Source organism: Osmerus eperlanus, unplaced genomic scaffold (genome assembly GCF_963692335.1).
Source record: "Osmerus eperlanus unplaced genomic scaffold, fOsmEpe2.1 SCAFFOLD_324, whole genome shotgun sequence".
NCBI classification, from domain to species: domain Eukaryota; kingdom Metazoa; phylum Chordata; class Actinopteri; order Osmeriformes; family Osmeridae; genus Osmerus; species Osmerus eperlanus.
Genome location: NW_026911714.1, coordinates 12994 through 28334, shown reverse-complemented (window position 1 = coordinate 28334; position 15341 = coordinate 12994). Strand labels below are relative to the sequence as shown.

The 15341-nt window shown below is 42.3% G+C and overlaps 1 protein-coding gene and 2 pseudogenes across 1 annotated transcript; all 3 read left to right on the top strand.

Annotated features, from left to right (window-relative positions):
* The first annotated feature begins 538 nt into the window (after nucleotides 1-538).
* LOC134016507 (tetraspanin-7-like) lies at nucleotides 539-5687 on the top strand. Its single transcript, XM_062455862.1, has 7 exons — nucleotides 539-625; nucleotides 3014-3202; nucleotides 3868-3942; nucleotides 4072-4167; nucleotides 4708-4863; nucleotides 5206-5289; nucleotides 5619-5687. The coding sequence occupies exons 1-7, from the start codon at nucleotides 539-541 to the stop codon at nucleotides 5685-5687; spliced, it is 756 nt and encodes a 251-aa protein (XP_062311846.1).
* Nucleotides 5688-10275: 4588 nt separating this feature from the next.
* LOC134016506 (mid1-interacting protein 1-like) lies at nucleotides 10276-10785 on the top strand (annotated as a pseudogene).
* A 3308-nt stretch (nucleotides 10786-14093) lies between these two features.
* LOC134016508 (uncharacterized) lies at nucleotides 14094-14803 on the top strand (annotated as a pseudogene).
* Nucleotides 14804-15341: the final 538 nt, after the last annotated feature.

Here is a 15341-nt window from a genome sequence, read left to right as displayed (position 1 = left end):
AAGGTATATAACTGGGACACGCAAGGTCGGGGGTTAGATGTTTAAGTCCTAAACTATCTGTTAACCTATATTTGTGGAAATATGTGTAGCCTACGAACATGCAAGCTACATTGTTAGCCTAGTGGTCTTTGTAGGCCACACATCATTTGGTAGGCTACATCCCAATCTGATCAGTCATATTGTTAATTGGCAACTAAGCCGTCTGTGAACCCACTCAACAACCTCATCGTGAAAGACTGTCAAAGCACAAAAGCGCGTCTTGGTACAACAGAGGCAAGACTGCTACCTGGGGCACTGTTTCTATAGTAACAGCTTCGCTCAGGGAACACAGGGGACTCTGATCCAATAGTCGACGCTCTAATCAAACTACAGCCCCCCGAACTCTTTTTCCATACCGGAAAGCGAGAGCCAATCAGTGACGACATTTCCCTTCTCCTCGAGCGTCGAGTGAAAGTTTTCCTGGGTAGACGAAACGGAAAGTTTGGGAGCCTTACCAAAGCTGTGAAATTGCGATTAACACCCCGCTAAACCCTTCAGGATGTCTTCTCCTTCCAGAAGGCTGCAGACCAAGCCTGTGATAACATGTCTTAAGACATTTCTTATTTCTTACAGTCTTATATTTTGGGTAAGTTACAAGCAAATTGTTGATGGAGAAGCAAGCTAGTAGGAGACAAAAAAACAATGCCTAGTGGCGCTGATAGCAGTACTATGACCTAGCGAGTTGTCTAGATTCGGAAAACAATGACTGACTTTTGCTAGCTGACAGGCGAGTGTTTCAAATTATTAACTAGCTAACTTAAATCGTTAACTTAAAAGTGTTAGCTACAATTATGTTCCATCATTTTAATTGATAGAAAAATCTCTGTATTCTTGTTCAACTATTTAGCATTAAATAAATTATCCCAGCTGGCTGTTCTAGCAGAGCCTAACGGCAGTTGTCTCGGCGTAGCAAGCAACAGATGTTTGTAAATATCGCTACTATTTTAGCAAGCATATAAGTGAACCAAACCACTAAACCAGATCGCTTGGTTTAATTATGAAGCTGGCTACATTTGATATTTTGTTTGCCGTTTACGGTTTACGAGCGAGATATGCTAGTTATGTTAGTTCCTAAGTTTCTTACTTTTGACCACGCACCCCGAATACCCTTCAACGTGTCTGTCATTGTATGTAAACCCAGGGCCGGTTGTCAGAAGCTGTTGCAGCGTTAAATATACAGCTTACGTTAACTCTCTAGTTAACTCTCTGGGACACGTTTGGACAGAGATATTTTTAAGGTGCTATAAAGTGAACTAGTCTATCTCGACTGACGTTGCCAAGATAAACGATAATTAATTTAGCTAGTAGGATACGTTGAAATTATTTTAATCTTATAATCTTCACAGTCGGCTTGTTTGTCGTGTGATAGGGTCAATGTGGCCTGATCGTATTTTAAACCTGATAAGTATTGAGCGCAGCATACTGCACGGTAATTAATTGACGTGTGTGTGTGTGTGTGTGTGTGTGTGTGTGTGTGTGTGTGTGTGTGTGTGTGTGTGTGTGTTTTTAATGAGAACCCCAGGGTACTTCAAAAGTCTCAAAGTGCACTGATACTGTAGCCTACATTTAATTCATATTTTTTCAAGCATGTAAAGAAGATTAGTTCGACGTAGAGGTATTGGGGGCTGTCTGTTTATTTTCTGGAATATTTTTGTCTCCATGTCCTAATAAGTTTGTCCGTTTGGTTTTCTACAAAAGTTAACCTTGATATAAAAAAAGAAGAAGCTTGTGCACATCGAGCATAATGTCTTGGAAAATAAATATCTCTTCCTTCTGATCAGTATTGTACCAGTGAAAGTTATGATTGACAGGAGATCATAGTCAAAAAGAACACATATCACTGAATTAGTCCCGGGGGTGCAAAGTGCAAAACAACACAATTTATACAGCTGCAATTTATTGCTTTATGGTAGCCGAGTGATTTTGTCTGTCTTGCACCAGATGGACTGTTGATCAGTAATACTGTGACTCCCAAGTGCAGATTCAGTATATTCACAAAGTTACTGATAGTAGATAATGCGTATGACAATAATAGCAGATTGCATTTGTGCATTGCCTTTATGTCTCAAAGCACTTTGCGGTAGAAAGGGGTGACTCGCTTAAACCAACACTTGCGTGCAACAGTTACCTGGGTGATGCTCAGCAGCCATCTTAGACCAGATCAGTAACCATACATCAGCTGTGGGGTTGTGGACAAAGGGTATTTCTTTCCCAAATCAAAATGGGGGGGGGGGGTTTAATCTGGCCAGGTTGAACGAGCTGGAACTGGTTTACGTTTGTATTAGTCGTTACGTTACACTTTCCGAGCCATCAGCATCTCCCCATGACTTCCTGAGACCGTCGGCCTATTGTACGTGCCCCAGGGCACGCGAAGAACAAAACACTGCAGTAAATGTCAAGTGGCTAACCTATGCCTGTTGAATAAATTATTGCCTGTGCTGGCTGCACAATTATAATGGCTGTTGTCAGCTCTGAGGTGTACTGTGTGCATCACCGGATAGTTGTCGGTTCAAACAAGCGGAATGTTTCACAGGTTTTGCTTTGGAGAAAAGGAGATGGAGTAAGCATCTTGCACAAACTGTACTCAAACAGAATTGATTCCCCATGACTATAAATAAGATAGTGCTGAAAGGTGAATTCCAAAATCTAAAAGAAAATAAAAAGAATTCTTCATGCATCTGTTTATTTTAAATGCGTATACATTGCACGTTTTAACTATTTTTAGTTTGCATTTTTGCTTTGTATTTCTTTAAAAATGCCTTTTGGCTAAATCCTTTGTCAACGGCACATTGTGTTTATTGCTAAACCTTTTCCCAGTCAAGAAGACTACTCAATAAAAAAAAAGCAAGTGAGAGTATGTTTCAGCACTAGAAAGATTGTATAGTTACTTGGTGTAGCATGTCTGCCAGTTGGGTAGACCACTGTAAGGGTGCTTTTTGAACGCAGCAATTAAGCTGGCCCCACTTCCTTCCAGTTAACAGGGGTCATCCTGCTGGCGGTTGGCGTGTGGGGCAAGGTGAGAATGGAGTCCTTCTTCTCTCTGGCCTCAGACAAAAGCACCAATGCGCCCTATGTGCTCATCGGCACTGGTGCCATCATCGTCATCTTTGGCCTGTTTGGCTGCTTGGCTACATGTCGCGGGAGCCCCTGGATGCTTAAGCTGGTAAGTTTTATGTATGTATGTATGTATGTATTTTTATTTTTTTCTTCCCTGATATGTGGTCTATTGTTTATGGGAAATATTTGACTAGACCACAAAATAACAGTAGCCACACACATTTTGGGTCTGAAAATAAGTGACTGATTAATCTGTAAAGTCACACCCCTGGTGTCCTTTCCTTTCCACAATAATGCACTCGCTGCACAGCAAGGGCTGAACCATTTCAGAGTTTTCAGGCAACTTTGGCTCATAATTATTTAATTAGCTCAATCATACTGCATCTTGGTCATTTGTATCAGCAGCAGCTACAGTCACAGACTGCTGGTGTGTCCTGAAGACTATGTTCTTACTGTGATCCAGTGCAGGAGTGAAGCAGCGTAATCTATAGAGCTGTCAGAAAACTAAAATGAAAGTAATTGGTTGGAACAAAAACCAGCGCGCAGAACGGCCCTCCGGGACCTTAGGCTATGTGCTGAAAGCTGCTGTCTTTTCTGTGTTTTGGTTTCAGTACTGAATGATTCTTCAATAGGTAGTGTACAGTATCTGCAGCTTTTCAGTTTAATAGGTGGCTACTGTATGCATCTTTGTTTGTGTGTAGAGTGATCATATAGATGAGTGAATTCATAGGTCTGGTCTCTAATGGCTGGGTTTCTTTATGGTCCCCTCAGTATGCCATGTTCCTGATCCTGGTGTTCTTAGCCGAGCTGGTGGCAGGCATCTCTGGCTTCGTCTTTAGACATGAGGTGAGGTGTTCATGCATGTACAGTTCAGTTTTCTGAGAGATTAAATGTGATACTATTAGTGATTTAACTAATTGTTGTTTTGGAGTTCCGCCATTGCCTCTAATGCTTGGCTTCTCTTTTCCCTTTCAGATAAAGGATATATTACATGTATCCTTTAAAAGTGCTATGGATAAATACGATGGTACCAGCTCCCAGAGTCACACATTGGACACCATCCAGACATCTGTATGTGCTCCTTCCTTCATATATTTTCAATACTGCATGCTGTAAATATTGTAAAATACTAAACATGTTGCCCAACCTGCGGTGATGGAAATGTGTGTATAAAAAGCATGATTTTTATAAAATAATGTGTTAAACAGGAAAGGTCTGTGCCTTTGTAACATTCCTGAGCTACAAGCTGACAGACTCACAACCAAGACTTGTGTATAATGGAGGCATTAAAAAAGTTAAAATGTATGGACAGAAATAGACAACAAAATTAAGTGGTTATGGTAGAAGAAAATTGAAACACTGACTAGACTGTTAAAACATAAGAAATTTGAATCCAGTGTAATGTGCCACTGGCTTGTAGATTCATATTGAATCCCCATACAGTGCCATAAAGTATAAATAAGTTAAGGTAAATCTTTTCTGTGTTGTTTATCTCATCAATTCTCGATTCCGCCACTGTGATTGGTCAGGCTCACTGGGGAATGGAGTAACTGGTGAATTATAAAACCTTCCTTCCTCGGTATGCTAATGTGTGACCCTGGTGCTGTGCAGCTGGAATGCTGTGGATCTGTAAACTACACGGACTGGGAGAACACGGGATACTTCAAAAGCAAAGGGATTCCTAAAAGCTGCTGCAAGGAGAGCGACGTTTGCCCCCTCGACGACCTTAAAAACCCAGACAAAGCTGCCAAGGTGGTTTTCCCTGAGGTGAGGGCCCTGTTACCTGTCAATCGCAGAATTGCTGTAATCAGGTAGAGCAGGACCGGCTCCTGCCGAAGGTAAACACTGGAATGTATAATATAAAAACACACATGAATCTTCCATGAATTTAATGACTGCTACTCTTTCACATTGCTATGTTTAAAAAGCAAGTTGTTATTTTTTAAGAGTTCTCAAACATCAGATATGGTTATGATGCTGTGAGTGTGAGCTAGAAGGTATTAAATGTTAATAGGTATTATTAAATGGTGCTATGAGTGTGAGTTAGAAGCTATTAAATGTTTGTAGTTGTCATGACACGCCCTTCATTTTTTCCCCTCTCTTTTCCAGGGCTGTTTTTCTAAGGTATCTAATAAAATGGAGTCCAACCTTGGAATCATTGCAGGGATCTCCTTTGGAATAGCCTTCTTCCAGGTAATACGGATGTCATTGTTCTCAGTGGTGCAGCGTGCTGAGTAAGCATATTTAATCTATGAAGCAATCGCACATTTATTTATTCTTTTTTTTATTTATTTATCTGATAGCTTTGGGTGGGGTGTAAATGAATAGTTAGTAAACATGGGAAGGGTGAACTGAGATAGAAGAGAGGAAATAATGAGAATAATATTCAGTAGGTGACCAGAATAGCTCGGAGGCAGGGTGACTCAGTGAGCTGGAAGAGCCATGTACGGGAAAAGGGAAATGTCACACGTGTTTTTCCTTATGACAAAAAGGTTTGATTAAATGTTTAATGTTCTGCTCAGCTCATAGGAGTCTTCCTGGCCTGCTGTTTGTCCCGGTACATCACAAACAACCAGTATGAGATGGTCTAGGAGCGGCCTGATACAGGTATAGCACCATGCTTCACTCGCATACGTACAAACAAGATCGGTCTGCTCATTCACCAATATTGTCGCTGCCAACCATTCCAGGGCAAAGAATACCATATTATGTATGCTATTACATAATGGAAGAAGTTTAATCAAAATTTTGGTACTCATTTCTATGCATGGAAATATGTTTGGTTTGAGTTCAGTAGATATTAAATGTATTTTTCTCTGCAGAATCCTGAGCACACAAATAAATTGTGTGAAAATGCAACAACATACTCATTCAACAATCATTTTCACTCAGTTATGCTGGTACAAGAGCTATTGATTCTGCAATGTTAGATGCATCCTCTCACATAACTGCTGTATCTTGTCATAGAAAATTACTATTTGGAATATTTTGACCACTTTAAGGTGTCCACAATGACTGAAGAAACTAATTATAATTAGTGCTGTCTTAAGTGCCTAACAAGAGTTAATGGTGGAAGTATCTTAATTCAGTATGTAAAACATATGGGAAGAATTAAAAAACGAAATATGAATTATATGTGTTTTCCTCTTTCTTTCTGATTTCTACAGACTGATCTGGATGAAAGCTGCCTAAAGGGACCCAGTTTTTACCTTTTTTGTCTCTTTGTATGTGTGTGTTTTGTTTCATTTTAGATCATGTGCTGCTTGTTAAAGGCTGTTTTTCATTTCTCCGTTATTTCTGGAATGAAGGGAAACGCAGACCATGAATTCACCTCACAAAGAAATCTACTTGGATCTGTGGCAGATCGTTTTGACTGAAATGTTTGTCACATACTGGACTGGCACAAATTATGGAAACATTGCATTTATATACAGTGTTTGACGATTCGTGAAAAAAATGTTTTGCAACAATTTATCTTTGCATAATAAATGTAGCCCTGTGATGGACTGGCGACCTGTCCAGGGTGTATTCCTGCCTTTCGCCCAATGTATGCTGGGATAGGCTCCAGCCCCCCTGCGACCCTGTTCAGGATAAGCGGGTTAAGATAATGGATGGATGGATGGATGGATAGTAAATGTATTTGTAATAAATGTATTATCATCATAAAACAAAAACAAAAAATCATAAGAATTTGTGTTAAATAATAATCATTACTCCTTCCTATATAGAACAGTACAGGTGTCCTGTACAGGTGGCTGGCCTGTTGCGTAGTGGTTACGGTAAATGACTGGGACACGCAAAGTTGGTGGTTCTAATCCCGGTGTAGCCACAATAAGATCCGCACAGCTGTTGGGCCCTTGAGCAAGGCCCTTAACCCTGCATTGCTCCAGGGGAGGATTGTCTCCTGCTTAGTCTAATCAACTGTATGTCGCTCTGGATAAGAGCGTCTGCCAAATGCCGATAATGTGATGTAATGGAATAGTTCACAACTACATCATCGAACACTCTAATGTATCTTACGGTTGTAAATTTTATAACCGCTTGAACATGTCTTTGTCCAATATTTTTGTACATAAAATTATATTTATAAAAGTTTTTTATGTATATATACATTTCATTTCAAATTACTGATGGTCACGTGATGTCATTACCACTCATTGTATTCTTTTTGAATACATTTTTACATACAAGAATGGTTCAGAAAAACAAAAAAAGGGTCAAAGATTCGACACGAAACGTCTTTAAACACAGTGTTTCCATAATGCGTGCCGGTACCGTTATAACAATTATAACAATGTGAAAAGTCAAATGTAATTCTCATTTAAATCAGCGGTGTCTGCTGGCGAGCAACCGTTTTAATGAGTCATTCCAGACCTGATTTATTGCCAATGTTTTGATGGGAACATCAGTCACCTGATGTTAATCACCTGTGAACAGCTGAAGTCTGATGTTAAACCTGCAGGACTGTCGATGGCCAGAACCAGGAGGGGTACACCGCTGATTTAAAATTCATCCATTACATTTCATAGAGCCATTAAACCATTACCAGTGTTTTGTGCATATCTCCTCATCCCACATAAATGTTGTTACGGTGCATGCAGTAAGCTATTTAAACTCTTTTGGGCCCGCACTGTATGATGTATATGTAAGGCAATGTGTTCAACCTTTATATATATAGTGACATTCCACAAATTGAAACTTTTGCCCACCACTCTGTGATGGACACTGTTATAGTTCCAGCCCTAACCTACAAGGAAATGGAAAGGGAAAGCTGACACTGGTATTAAAAGCATTTATGGCAGGCGATTTATGTGCTGTGAACTCTGGTCAGCCTTTACCCATTTTTCTTTGACTTGTTCAAGTGAATACAAAGTGCCATTTAGTCAGATCCTCGATTCAGACTAGCCATAGCCATCTCTGTGATGATTCAAGAGGCCAGATTGAGTTTGTTATTTAATTCCAAATGTGTGCCTTTTGAACCTCAGCTTTGCCTCTGAGAATGTATTTGATCCGTACATATCCCTTCTCTTTTTGATGTCCATAAAAATGTCAAATCTAGGAAGAGCTGATGTGTTGGATTTAAAGAAAGTTGTATAAATGTAACATAAATATTCATGTAAAAAAATTGAAAGAATGAATAGCAGAGAAAATCATGCCACCAATTAATCTAATTGGAAACAAAGGGAATTTTGTTACTTAAGGGAAAAGAAAATTGTGCATATAATCACTGCAAAATATATTTTTCATCAGCTAGAACTATTTAGTGGTTTTGTGCAACTTTTGCCTCTTTAGGCGTAAAATCTTGGAGCAACTCTATAATTAATGTCTTGTTCACATATTTTGTGGTTTCAAAAATAAAACTTGCTTATTGTCAGTGTTTAACATTGCCTCGGGTTTATCTCTGTGTACTGCATGTCAGTGTGGTTGCTTGCTTGCTTTTTTTTTTTAATCACGTATTGTCCAATTCCTTGTCTAGTTTCGACATAGTGCTACGCCAGGTGGCACTAGCGTATTTGATTTCGTTCTCCTGACCTGAATAGTTCATTTTTTCCTGTTAATGGGAACGGTCAGAGATACCCAGTCATGCAGCCTACTGTCGGGTACAGATCCACAAGTACTGTTTGTAGATGATGTCCCCTGCGGTAGTTTTACCTTTTTCCACTTAAGGAGCAGGGGAGCGTGTAAAATAACAATTTCAGTATCTAACTTCACGAATAATATACGAGTCTTCACCGTGTTTAGGTCAATCAACGCTGGTTAATAGAAGGATTGGAATGATGTTTTTGAGTCAGTCCATGACTGAAACGGGTGCATGAAAAATGTCCGATTAGTTGTCACGCTTTTTTATTTAATTTAAATGAAACCTAATCAAACAGGTCACCCTAGCAAACGATTATGGTTCCTAGTGGCTATAGTAAAACCTCTCTGTAAAATGAGTTGCAAAAAAACCATTTAAAAGACGTGTACGTTTATATTTCCACAAAGTCTTATCAAACTTAAGCAGAAATATCTTTACGATCATCACGCAATGATTTCTCTTTACTGAGTAAAAGCCGTAAATAGGTAAGGGCGGCGTCCTTGGACAAACCCTTCGCGTATCTGCCTGTTATTCGACAGAAATGTTGATGGAAGAAACGAGGTAGTCCTCTTCCATTGGTGTCTATCACGTCAATCAAATGGCCGACGTTCAATCACTGATGCAATCCCTTGATCGCTTGCACAGTGGGGGAAGTCCTTTTCAGCCGGCTTTCAGAGTATAAATAGCACAGGGGCTGGTACTGTGCGAACGCCCAGTTGTTTGAAGCGGCAAGAGCTAAGCACTAGCAGAATTTACTTCCTCGGTTTAGCGAAGTTAGTGGTTTTCTGGAATTTCTTTACGATCCAGGATTCATTCAGGTTAGTATTTTTATTTATTTATGCCATTTTCATTGTTGTCGTGATCTTGTACGCGCCCGTCTGATGTTTAGTAGCAGGGTGTCAAGGTCAATACCAGCAGGATGCTTGTTTTACTCGTTGCAATAAATTGGTGTACCAATTCCAGTCTGGTTTTAAATTAAATTGTATCAAATGTGTTGATTTGTAGGATTTGAGCCACCATGCAAATGGCTTATCTTCCTGTATCTGCTATGCAGAGCTTTGGTTTGGTTATGTCCGATGTCCGGGCTTTCTGTTTGGCAATATAGAGCTCTACCACTAAAATGGGAGTCGCAAAGACGCTTGCTAAATCTAAGCTTTTCAGTTTCATGTTATCTGGTCGTCTACCTGACGCAGCCACTCTTTAACTCCTTGTTCATCATTCCGTATAAACAACCCGGAGGGCGCTTTTGGTTCTATGAGGCTAAATGATCGTTATAGGCTTTCGATTTATGTCCGTAAAACAACTGTAATTTGGACATTTTAGTTACTTTCGCAAAGCAGTGTATATACATTGACTGCACATGGAATATCTCAAAAAATGGTTAGGCCCTTTCCCTTCAGCTAACTGGAATGAGACATTTTGAACTAGCGCTCTGTGCTAGACACCATGTGCTTGACGTGTGGGGGCTGATGGGAGAAATGGCATGCAGTTCCGTCCGTCATCTTTGCCTCCAACTCTTTTTTTCCGTATTGTCTTCACAGGTCTTCTAGTATTCCTGTCCACCCGCTTGCTTTCACAAGGAGCCTCTAGGTGCCGTCGCCATGATGCAGCTCTGTTCTGAGTCCAGTAACAAGCACTCCCTCATATGAACCGTTCATCGCTGCTGGCCAGAGCTACATGGACAGAAGAGCTGCATCATGGTGCCCAGCCTCCTGAAAGACGTGCCCCTGGAGGACCGGGAGCCCACGGCGCCGGTGGTCGTCAACAACAACAATGACGAGGAGTTGTCCTCCAATGGCAAGCAAAGGGACATGTACGAGCACTACCTCCTCCTCAAGTCCATCAAGAACGATATGGAGTGGGGCCTGTTCAGGAAGGAGGCAAGCGGTGGGTCCAGCTTTCTTGAGATGGCCTTCAAGCAGGAGGGGCGGCAGGAACAGGATGGAGGTGGAAGCGAAGAGGCCCCTGGTGAGGAGACGTGTGATCTGGAGGGCCAGTTTCACTACCACCTGCGGGGGCTGTTTGGGGTCCTTTCCAAACTCACCGTGCAAGCAGACCACCTCACCAACCGCTACAAGCGGGAGATTGGCGGTGGGAATTTCATTAGGTAGGACTCGGCTCATTTTTACAGACATTCTGGGACTATGGCAAAGTGGTTGGTGGACTGCTGTGAAACTGAAGGGTCTTGGTTTTTGGGTTTCTGACCAGGTGGAAATGACCACACAAATGAACAGATGCTAACCTGTCAAATGCATGGCACTTCCTGCCTGAGCAGCACATTTCTAGCATGCAGATGCCCACAAAACCTCCTGTTCTCATTTGAGCAAGGTTAACTTTGGTAGCTGCACATGGCCATGCATCTAGATTTGGAATGGTGCTCTTAAATTTTAGCGGGAGGGTCCCAGCAGTGCCTGGAGAATTTGGTGCATCACAAGGACTGATGTGGATCCAGTTGGCAGTACAGTGCTGCAGATTATTGATCGATCTGTTCTCCTAGGAACCGTGTCTTAACCTGCTCCAGCTTCCATAATCTAATTTGTTGTGTGTTAAAAGATGTCTAATTATTCCATGCGTTTAAAATGTCAGCTAATGTTGCAATCTGTGAAGTTTGCGCATCTGTTTCCAAGCCTGTTTGCTTGGTCATTCTGTGAATCATTTTAGTACATTAACTCGATCCCTTCATTTAATTTCTTTTTATATAATTTTTATTTATTGTCTGATCCCCTCCAGACGAGATGTGCCTTCTACACATTGTTTAATTTGGGAAGTCTCCTCAGATCACTTCCTGCTCAGGCCCCACTGTGAAATAAGCATTGCATCAAATCCATCAGAGCCACTACCCAATCAAATGCAAGTACCACTACAGTCAACTTTGGGGAACTTGTCTGTTTGTGTTCGGTGACATTTCTCCTTTCAATGTTTGTGTCCATAGTTTTCACATTTTTATATAATGGTCATGTGTATATGAATAAAGCGTTTCAATTCCTTGTACTATTGTATTTGACTTATTGGTTCTAAATTAACTGCTCTTGTCATTGTCGTCTCTTTGCAACTGCCAAATGCCTGTTCTTGTGACGCAGGTTTAGTTTGCTTTGTAGCTGCAAGTGAGGATGTGGTAAGGCCTAGTAATCAACCCAAATAGCTTTGCTTGTCCCTGCAAGAAAGATTATTTTGCATCTTCTGTTTGACAGGATTATTTATTCCTCGCTAATGTTTTGTTTTATGGCCTTGTTGCACATAATCTCACACAGGCAAGATGAATAATTCTTTTTCGGTTTGTTGCAGCAGTTTCCCCGCTGTTCAGCATGTCACGGCTCACCATTTAGGGGTTTCATCTGGGGGTTTGTAAACTTGACCTCAGGTGAAACTGCTTTTGGGTGAACCAAAGGAACATAATGGTGTAAGAATGCAAGGCATAGGTCATAACATTAATTGGAAGCCCACCAGAAATGTATCACAATTCAAATGTTTCATGAGTGGATTTGGCTGTATTTTTAGTTTATTTATTTTTTTTCTCCCCTAAGCTGGTATCCCATATTATGAACAACTTTCACAAAATGCAGAATCATGAAATAATGCCGTGGTAAATTTAACCAACTTTTTGAAGGTGCAAGGTAATTTCAACTAATTTCAAAATGAATTCACAATGGCATACATAAAGGTAGAATAGGCTATATGAAACACAAAGGAAAAATTAACAATGGGCTTGCCTATCTGTCACAGCCTTTTGTACAGTGCTGCAAATTCTCCTTGCTCTGAGCACACACTCTCCCTAGCAACTAAATCCAGGACAGCAGCCAATAGGATTACGAAGTCCTCTTTTTCAGTCCTGGAGGCCAAAGTAGTGATTAGAAGGCCAATGAATGGTGTGGAGCAGGGTTGTCCAATCTTATCTTAAAAAGCACTGATGTAGGTGCAGGTCTTTGCTTTATCCCAGCACTGCAACTCCTTATTTAACCAAATATGCTCTGTAATCAAGACCTTGATAAGTGGAATCCGGTGTCTTGGTGCTGGGCTAAAACAAAAACCTGCATTCACACTGGCCCTTTTTAGATCAGATTTGACACCCCTGGTGGAGAGGCAGTAAGAGGGAGAGTGCGTTTCTCAGGGGCTGGGCAGATCCAGCATAGTGCCGTACTCTTGGACAAGCACAAACACGCAACGCCTCCGTGCATGTGAGGGCCTGGCATCACTTCATCTGCCCCCAAAAAACAGCTCCCCTTCTTTGTTCCTCTCCTCAGACGACCCGGTGAATAGAATGAGGCAATCGCTGCAGGGTCCAGCGCTTGAACAGTGAACAGTCAGTGAAGTCTTTGATCCACTCCTGTGAACTGGGTCAGCCACTCTCCAAGGCACCTGGTGAACGTGTTTGTTTTTGGCTCATTCACTTGTCGGTCTTTGAGGCAAAAAAAAAGTGACAACTGATGAATCCTGAAACTTTTTTTTTTTTTTTTTTTTTTTTGTCTTCGCTCCACTTTCCAAACATTGAGTAAAGTTTCCCGTGCCTGCATTCCTCTCTGCTTTAGGAACATCTTTCAGCATGTACAATAATTCTATTTGAAAATGTTCAATAGGTAAATAATAAATATCAAATGGAAAGTATATTCTCAAGCTGAACTGGTTTTTTATTTATTCATATTCTTGTTGCTGCTCATCGTATAAAAATAGTGCACAGCGTGAATATGGTCCAGAAAAGGGAGTACAAAGCAGCATGCAGGATCCCAGCCTTAAAGGGTACGCACGGGGCCCTGACTCATGTGGCACGGGGGCCTGTCTGCACCGAGCCGTGCTAGATATCTTGAGAAACACTGGAGCCAGGGTCGCCTTCATTTCGTTGCCCTTTAAATACTGACCCTCCAGCTCAAATACAGCACAGCACGTTTCTACCAGCGTATCCAGCTGGCACTTCGCCCCAACATGGCAAATAAACGAGGTCACATTGAAAAAGCAGGAATTGTGATTGTAGATTGCAGATATGCGACAAATCTCTAATCCTGCTTCCCTAATGAGTCTATTTTCTTCTTCTTCTTTTTTTTGGTGAAATGACAACACAACTGGGTGGCACGGATGGTGCAGTGGGTAGCACTGCCGCCTCACAGCAAGGAGGTCCTGGGCTCCAATCCCGGTCGGCCGGAGCCTCTCTGTGTGGAGTTTGTATGTTCTCCCCATGTTTGTGTGGGTTTCCTCCAGGTACTCCGGTTTCCTCCCACAGTCCAAAGACATGCAGGTTAGGCTGATTGGAGAGTCTAAATTACCCGTGGGTATGAGTGTGTGAGTGAATGGTGTGTGTGTCGTACGATGGACTGGCGACCTGTCCAGGGTGTATTCCTGCCTTTCGCCCCATGTATGCTGGGATAGGCTCCAGCCCCCTGCGACCCTGTTCAGGATGAGCAGGTTAGGATAATGAATGAATGAATGAATGAATGCTAATACCTCTCCCCATCTGGATCTCTCCATTTCCCTCGGGGATACCACACTCACGCCGTCACCCAGTGCAAGGAACCTCGGCGTGGTGATGGACAGCAGACTGTCCCTTTCCGAGAACATTGCGGCGGTGACCCGGTCTTGCAGGTTCTTCCTATACAACATACGGAGAATCCGCCCCTTTCTCACCCCCTACTCGACCCAGCTCCTGGTCCAAGCGATGGTTCTGTCCGCCTGGACTACTGCAATTCCCTCTTGGCTGGCCTCCCAGCGTCTGCCATCAGACCCCTCCAACTCATCCAGAATGCAGCAGCTCGTCTGGTCTTCAACCTTCCCAAATACTCACACGTCACCCCCCTGCTTACTTCCCTCCACTGGCTGCCTGTCATGGCTCGCATCAAATTCAAAACATTGGTGCTAGCCTTCCAAGCAGTTAAAGGGTCTTCCCCAGCTTATCTGCAAAAAATCATCAGACCCTACACCCCTGCCAGACCTCTTCGTTCAGCCTCCACAGGCCGCTTGGCACCTCCCCCTCTCAGAACCTCCACCTCACGCTCACGACTACTGTCTGTTCTGGCTCCACGGTGGTGGAACAAACTCCCCGTTGAGGTCAGAACTATAGAATCCCTCCCCACCTTCAAGCGCAAGCTGAAGACACACCTCTTCAAACAGCACCTCTCCCCATCCCTCCCTACCTCCCTGTGAACCTTAATTGTTGTCTCTGTGACTTGTGTATCAGTATTTTAGTTGGCTAGGTAAGCAGTGTTTGGATAGTTAACTTTGGTGACTTTTGCTCTGTTTGTTTGTTAAAAAAAAAAAAAAAAAAAAAAAATGGCCCTTGTCCTTATCTTTCTTGTACAGGTAGCAGTTGAAATTGTACTTACCTCTAGGGTCTTTCAGCGAACTTATCCCTGGTTATGGGTATGCACTTTGTTGTACGTCGCTCTGGATAAGAGCGTCTGCCAAATGCCAATAATGTAATGTAATGTAATGACAACACAACTGTGGGGTAAGACAGGGGTGCCACAGCTGGTACAAAGGCACAGGAGCCCGGGACTGTTGACACACCGTAGGCCATGAGCTGATTGGGTGATTTAGTAGCCCATGCAGAGCAGGGAGGAGGCCGCGTGATCAAAGAATATGCTTGGCAGGAAGTTCCCCGTCTGCGTGCAGCTCCCCCTGGCAGCACCTTCCAGTCACTCTGACTTGCGCTGACTTTGCTGATCTCCTGCAGGGTCAGTCT

What these genes read in the sequence shown, in the direction of transcription:
- LOC134016507 (XM_062455862.1), top strand. Translation starts at nt 539, where the DNA reads ATGTCTTCTCCTTCCAGAAGGCTGCAGACCAAGCCTGTGATAACATGT. An exon ending in GCCCCTGGATGCTTAAGCTG is followed by an intron (nt 3,203 to 3,867) that starts GTAAGTTTTATG and finishes TGGTCCCCTCAG; the next exon opens with TATGCCATGTTCCTGATCCT. An exon ending in TGGACACCATCCAGACATCT is followed by an intron (nt 4,168 to 4,707) that starts GTATGTGCTCCT and finishes GGTGCTGTGCAG; the next exon opens with CTGGAATGCTGTGGATCTGT.